This window comes from Meleagris gallopavo, chromosome 5, assembly GCF_000146605.3.
Source record: "Meleagris gallopavo isolate NT-WF06-2002-E0010 breed Aviagen turkey brand Nicholas breeding stock chromosome 5, Turkey_5.1, whole genome shotgun sequence".
NCBI lineage: Eukaryota > Metazoa > Chordata > Aves > Galliformes > Phasianidae > Meleagris > Meleagris gallopavo.
The window spans coordinates 35,196,611-35,204,211 of NC_015015.2; the positions used below are offsets into that span (position 1 = coordinate 35,196,611).

Below are 7,601 nucleotides of genomic sequence, written 5' to 3' on the forward strand. Positions count from 1 at the left end.
CCTGCGCGCCGCCCGTGACCCGGAAGCGCTCCGGCGGCGGCCCGTTGCGGTAGCGGTGGGGTCCCGCACGCTGACAGCCCCTCGGCCGTGACGCTCCCGCTGCCGCCATGTCTCGAGGCTCCAGTGCCGGCTTCGACCGCCACATCACCATCTTCTCGCCCGAGGGCCGCCTCTACCAAGTCGGTGGGTGCCGAGCCCCGGGGATGTCGCCGTTGAATTGCCCCGTCACGGGCCGGGCCTTCCCGCGGTGCCGGGCTGCGGCCGGCGCGGGAGAGCTCCGCCGTACAGGGCCGCTGCTTCGGAGGAGAGGGAAGCGTTGTGCTTCCCTTGACCGGGCGCGGGGGCTCGGTTCCTGCCCTAGCCGGTACCGCGGCGAGAAGAGGGGAGCTGGGGCAGCCGCGGTTCGGTCGTGCGTGGAGGCTGAGAGGGCGGCCTCGCTGGCGGTGAGGGGGGTATAGAGCTGTGCTGTGTGTCCTGTGCCTCTGTGCCATTCCGGGGGCTTCAGGGCTGCCCAGACAGCGGTTTGTTCCCCTTAAGTGTTTCTTCCAGTTAATCTTGTTAGACTGACCGGTGCTATGCTCCGGGATCTGAGAGGTACGATAGCAGTTTGGAATGGGACTTGGGCTGTCCCAAACAGTACCGGAACATCAGAGTCAGAGCTTGGCAGTAAACCATGCTCCCCATTGTTACACCTGAATACCGTGTGTGTGTCCTGTGCAGCATGGCCTGTGAGATAATAGCAACCAGCCTTTATTTCTAGCATCTGCAAACCTTCTGAGATTAAGCTGCAGCCAAAATTCTTTTTCTTCTTTAGGTTGCTGAATCTATTTTTCTTTCTCCAGTGAACCAGGTTCTGCAGAAGAGCCTCGTGGTGCTCTTTTTAGGGTCCTATGTAACAATGTAGCCAATTTTCAGTAGTGCAAAGGCAGTTTATCCACAGCGCGCCTAAAGGATCTTCAGAACTGGGCCAGATGAGTTAGTTTTCTTGCAGCACCATCCTAATGCTCTCTCCCTAGATCTCAGCGGCTCTTCCTCAGCTGCAGCAGCCTGACTGTGTGCATTACATGGCACATCTGTACATTCATCTGTTCTCCAGGAAAGGAAGTTGCTGAGATCAGTCTGCACCAGTTGTCAGTAGTAGCCAGTAGTTTCTTTTATGTCTGATTTTCTCTGTGGAATAGGCTTCCTGGGTAGGCTGTGCAGTCCTGGAGAGTTCTTTTCACAAGATATGACTATGAAATGGCACGTATATGGCTGGTTTTATGTAGGTAGAAAGTTACCTGTACTAGCTACCTACTTATACAGGTGCTTTAGTACTAATACCTGTAGTGCATGTAGAGTTTGTATGCAACTTGCACAGTAAGACTTATATGTGGTTAGTGAGAACAACACTTTTTTTGCACTGGTTGTCAGTGGCTATGTAATGTAAGAGTCACAGGATGCAGCCTTCAGTTGCCATTAAAGCATGCTGGTTGGTCTGGGACACCTTTCTGGCTCTCTCTGCTGCAGTACTACTTGCTGGTCATGGTTTCTGCATCCTGAAGCGAAGAGTAAATTGAGGGTTTCTGCCTCCTGGATATGCTCATCAATTAATATATGAGGAATGTATGGCACTTGCATATCTTTTGTCCAGGTCTGAGAAGTATCTGTATGTTTGTTTGAGAATATTTACAGGCAGTTTGAAATTGTATTAAAGGTACTTTGAGTACCTGTCTGCTAGGGAAAGATGGGGAGATAAGTACTTAGATGTGCTAACCTCAAGTAAGTATGAGATCGCTCTGCCAGCAGCCAAGTTGATAAGTTGGGAATGATCCCACACTAATGTCTCTCCTGGCTAGTATCTAGCCACAGTATGGGCAGAAGATACGTTTTGCTTGTGGTCAACTATATGATTCCAGCCTTTTTCTTTTTTTTTCTGAATCATGTGAATCTTTGTGTGTGTGCTAGATTCCAGTTAATCAGGTGCTGTTGAGGATAGGTGTAGGCACATGTGTTGCTCTAAGGCTGTGTTAAAACTTGATTTTTTTTCCAGAACAGAGATTTCCAGCATACTGATACCAGACTGAAATGGTGCACCACTCTGCCTGGTTCTCAGTATTTGTGAACAAAATTTTTGAGGGCGCTTATTCCTGTTCACACCTACGTGTCAGAGTCACAGACTGGTTGAGACTGTCCGAGACCTCTGGCTCCATCCTCTCCAACCCCTGCTCAAGCAGGGACGCCCAGAGCAGGATGTTCAGGGCCATGTCCAGGCTGCTTCTGAAGATCTCCAAGAAGGAGACTCCACAGCCTCTTGGCAGCCTGTGCTAGTGCTCAGCCAGCTGCACAGTTGTGAAGCACTGCCTGATGTTTAGAGGAAAGATCTGATATTCCAGGTTGTGCCATAGATTTGAGTGCAGCTTTTAAAACAGTTTATACCTTCTTTCTCATGTTGTTTTAGAATATAGTTCCAGCAGATTGTTCTGAATTCCAGCCTCAATCACATAACTAATAATAAAAAAACATCTACATCTAGTTAGTGCCTGAAACTTTCATCTCTTGACTAGATATTAGGAAGTTCTGGGTACTTATCATATATAAAGTTAAAGATTTTTTAAAGGCTTTTGAAGCTTTTGAAATTGTTAAAAAAGGGAAATGTATTTCTTAGAATACATGAAGGGAACTTCAATCATTTGTCTGAATAATGCTTTTTAGCAGGTGTATACACAGATTTTATTTTACAAAGTAAATTCAAACTTTGTAGTATTTGAATATCAAGTCAGAAGATGTGATAAGATTAAAATTTCTCTGCTTTGCCTGTTATTTCAGTTTTCATCTGTATCGACTGAAATGGACAGAAGAAATCACATCCTTGCAGTGGTAGTAATACTTGAAAGCTCCACATGTTTAAAATGATGTGTGAGATTTACAGTCACATTAAATTAATGTTCGAGTACAAAATTGCCATTTTAATTTAAAACAAATTGTTAGGTATTCTCATAGAAGAAAAAGGCAAATTATTAGAAATACACGAACGAAGCACTAATAGAACGTGGTGAGATCTCGAGGGGTGTAGATGTGACAGAGTTGCTTATACTAAGGTATCTAATAGAGTTTTTTATATCTTTTGTATATTTTTCTAGAGTATGCTTTTAAGGCCATAAACCAGGGCGGACTTACGTCTGTAGCTGTTCGTGGGAAAGACTCTGCAGTAATCGTAACGCAGAAGAAAGTACCTGTAAGTAGTCTATTTTTGAAGGAGGGCTGGGAGGAAGTGAGGAATAAAATAAGCAGAGGGTGTAGTGCCACACCATTAAGGTTATGTTTTTTATTATTGACATCTATAGCAGTTTGGATAGCTTGTTGTTCTGATTATATTGAATTCTAGCTTTGTTAGTGCTCAACTGTATGTTTTGTCAACAAGTAATGCTTTAATGTTTTTTCTCTGCTGAAGGAATAAAACTAAATAAATAAAGTAAATAAATAAATAAATAAAACTAAAATATTAGGGTCTGGTGTACTTTGATGTGCATACATCTTTCTGACTTGTAAGGGCTGAGTTACCCTAAGTCAGTTTTCTAATTTCTCTTCTTTAATTTCTACTAAAAAAACAGTATGCCAATAGCATAATAATGTTTTCGTAAGCGTTTCAGCACAGTGGTGTTGTACTGTTGACAAAGGGATAAAAAAAACTCTTGTGTTTGAAGACAACATGGACTAGGAACTCAAGTCTTTCTATTTTGTTTTCAAAATTTATTGAGATAGAAAAGGACTTCAGTATTGGTCATGCTTTAGTTGATAGCCTTTTCTAGATATTGAGCAGCTGAAGGAGAGCTGCAAAGGAAGGCAAGGTGTATGAGGAGCAGCTGAAGTCCCTTGGTTTGTTCAGCCCAGAACAGAGAAGGCTGAGGGGAGGCCTTGTGGTGGCTTGCAGCTCCTCACAGGAAGCAGAGGGATGATGATGATCTTTGCGCTCTGGTAACAGCAACAGCACCTGAAGGAATGGCATGGAGCTGCATCAGGGGAGGGTCATGTTGGGGGTTCTTCACCAGAGAATGATGGCCATCAAGCAGGCTCCCCAGGGCAGTGGGCATGGCCTCAACCTGCTGGAGTTCAAGGAGTGTTTGGACAACATTCTGAGGCATAGGGTTTGGATTTTTAGGTTGTCCTGTGTGGATCAAGGTGGTTGGACTTGGTGATCCTTGTGGGACCCTTCCAACTCAGGATATTCTGTGATTCTATTTCTGTTTCTTCTTTAGGACAAGTTACTGGATTCCAACACAGTAACTCATTTGTTCAGCATTACTGAAAATATTGGCTGTGTGATGACAGGAATGACAGGTATTTAATTCACCATCTTTTTAACTACCTGAAGTGTCAGTATTTCTATTTAATTTACCAACTGTATATTGCATAAAATTAATTATTCACTCAAGGAAGTTTGTTTCTCTCAGTCTAGTTTTTTAAAAATTGTCTAGTTCTCATGTGTGCATTTTAAGACAATTTAGAGTTGGGTGTGGCTTTCTCAAATGCTGGGAATAAATGTGGTACACAGTCAGTGCAATTAATATTAACTCTTTCTCTCTAGCTGACAGCAGATCCCAGGTGCAGAGGGCCCGCTATGAGGCTGCTAACTGGAAGTACAAGTATGGCTACGACATCCCTGTGGATATGCTATGTAAAAGGATTGCGGATATTTCTCAGGTCTATACGCAAAATGCTGAAATGAGGCCTCTTGGTTGCTGTAAGTATAGTGTATGAAATCTGTGCTGTTCCTTCTTTAATCTTGCAACAAGTATAACTTACATGAGATTCTCACCTGTTTTCAAATTGTGAGAAATTGCATGAATGTAACCAAAGAACTGAGAGGCATGAACAACCAGATGAGAATAATCTTGGAAGTCTTGAATTAAAAGCATGATTCTACCATTATCTTAGCTTTTGAATTTAAGTGAATTATTTAAATGCTTTTAAAACATATGTTGCTATTTTACTTTAGTTTTATGGGCCTAGTCTGCTTGCAGGGTGATGGCTGTTAATGGAAGACGGTCTTCTTACTAGCGTATGTGGTCTGCATAGACATCACGGATATATGGAGACTTCAACTATTTTGTATCTAAGTAATGTGTATAGGCTAAAAATAAGCTTAACTGGTGCTTTTAACTTAATCATTTTCTGTGTATTGTATGGAAGACTTGTTTAATTTCACTTGTCTATGTTTCTGCACAGATACTTCTTCATAATAGCAAATGTAACTTACGTTTAAATGAAAAAAATATATATGTGTGTGTGTATTTCTGCCATAGTTAGTTATCCGTGTACTTTGAGGTTGGTTTTGACTTCCTTTTTTTTTTTGTTCTCTTACACTTGGCCGTGAACAAAGTGTAGCCATATTGATAGATTGTCTGGGAATTGAGGTAAAAGACTTCATGCTTCCTCAATTGCTGTTCCATTAAACATTCTGCCTAAGTTTTTTTTAGTTGTTATTGTTTTTTTTATTTTCTTTTAAAGAGAATATTTTTGGAACTGATGAATCACTTCTGGTAAGGCAGAAGTGTAGGCACTAGAACTTCTTACTAAAGCAGCATTCAGTGTTGCACCACAGTTTCTATGATGGGGAAATTTTCCCATGCTTATATACGTGTAATGTTCGGGAACGATCATTTCTTTGCTTGGCACTTCCCATACTTTGATACTGGTAGAAGGTGAACTTTTTTCTGTGAAAGAAGAAAAATGTCAAAATTAAGAAATACTTTTTTTTTTTGAGAAGTTGGTAGGGATTTATTTTTCATTTGCAGTTGTAGTTGTTCAGAAGCTGATATAGCTGCAACTACTATTTAAAAGTTACACAAGTGTAAAGCTAAAAGCAGTAGGAGATGCTTTCTTTTTGTTGTTGTTATTTTGAGTTATTTTTAATGTGTATGCTGAAACTTTGGAACTGTAGATCTGGAAGTGTAGGTGGACACAGATGCACTGCAGGGATTTAACCAGTTTATACTACTTGAAATCGCAAATGGAAAACACTTAGTCAGATGGCCTTCAAAGATTCTGTTTTGTCTTCTGATATCTCCTTTTTTTTTTCCTCCTCATTGTTTAAAAATCTAAAAGTGATCTTTTAATATTAAAGATAATGTCAGCGTGTTTGTAAAGTTGCTTTCTAGGTAAAAAAAAAAACATCCTTATTGAATGATTTTTTTTTATGCTTTCAAAGTCTCATTGATATATAATACACAGGATGTGAACTGCAGCTGGGTGAACCTTGTATCAGGATTAAACTTTATTTCCTGACTTTGCTGTTCTTTACACACTGAGGCTGACCGAAACATTTCTATGTTTAATGAATAGCTTTCTTTGGGTAACACTAATCAAGTTTGCACTAAAGTGGGTTGTATGCCTGGTGTGAGTCACTGGTAAGAAAAGGCAAATGAGAGATAAAAAGGAACACTCAGGTCTAGGTATTGAACTTATTTCTAAAGATCTACTGCTTTGCATGCGTGTGTTTCTTAGGAGAGGAGTATCAAACTGTTCTTTGGTTCAATGAAACTGCTAAAATTGGAAAAAGAAATAATAATGAACAAACTTTCTCTTCAAGGTATGATTTTGATTGGTATTGATGAAGAGCATGGTCCTCAGGTGTACAAGTGTGATCCGGCAGGTTACTATTGTGGATTCAAGGCCACAGCTGCAGGAGTTAAACAGACAGAGTCGACCAGTTTCCTTGAAAAGAAAGTAAAGAAGAAATTTGATTGGACATATGAACAAACTGTAGAGGTAGGCTGGGAGAAGGCAGTAAAGATTTGTCAAAGTATTTTTAATGACTATGGCATATGTAGGATTCTGATACAAAGGAGTGCAGTTAGGCATTTCCTGTATTCTGGCTGTTTTATACTGTTGCCAGAGCAAGGATAGCTTTTCAACCAGAAAGTTCTTTGAAGGTATTTGGTAAGCATTTAGAGTCCTATCATCTCTTTTTTCTGCATTATATTAGCTGAAGTGGAACCTTTGGCTGTAGCACTCCTGCTGTAGTTGGTGGCTAGTTGTTGCTTGATTCGGGGTATACCAGTCTAATATTTCTTCAGTGGTGCTTAAAACAATGTTAAATAATGTTTCAAACAAGGTGAGCGCTACTGCTTCAGTTCAGCATACAGAGCAACAGATGTTATGCCTACTGTGAGAACTGTTGTTCAAGGCCCATTATAAAAGCATACCCTGTTTATATAACAGGTTAATGAGCTTGTGTTATAGTTATCCTTTTTTACCTACACTATAGAGAGCCATCTAATCAGTCCTCTTCTATGGCCCACCTATTTCTCCTGCCTGGTCTTGTTCTCTTGTAACGTTAGGTCTCTTGCTTTGCAAGAACGGCGGTAGAAATAAGGTATAAAATCTGAAGCAATTGACCCCACTGTAAGTTAAAACAGAGTATTGTATTAAGACATGTGAGTGCTGTGCAAAATAACTGATTCGGTAAGCATCTGGCTATGTAGCAGTTTTACAGAGCTTTTTGTGGTCAATCATCATTTTAGGAATACATCTTCAGCATTATTATGACTTGACTTCAAAGCATGAGTGAAGTTGGAAAGAACACCTTTTAAAACAGGTGATGACTAAGGTGAAAAAAA

The 7,601-nt window shown here is 40.7% G+C and overlaps 1 protein-coding gene across 1 annotated transcript in view; it reads left to right on the forward strand.

The window, feature by feature from the left end:
• Nucleotides 1-6: 6 nt before the first annotated feature.
• The window catches only part of PSMA6 (proteasome 20S subunit alpha 6), a 9,902-nt gene continuing 2,307 nt past the window's right edge, over nucleotides 7-7,601 (forward strand). The window contains exons 1-5 of the mRNA XM_003206577.4: nucleotides 7-183; nucleotides 3,123-3,217; nucleotides 4,239-4,320; nucleotides 4,568-4,723; nucleotides 6,572-6,750. Of these exons, the coding sequence (XP_003206625.1) occupies nucleotides 108-183; nucleotides 3,123-3,217; nucleotides 4,239-4,320; nucleotides 4,568-4,723; nucleotides 6,572-6,750 (588 nt within the window). The 5' untranslated portion in view covers nucleotides 7-107. The remainder of the gene's footprint in view (nucleotides 184-3,122; nucleotides 3,218-4,238; nucleotides 4,321-4,567; nucleotides 4,724-6,571; nucleotides 6,751-7,601) is intronic.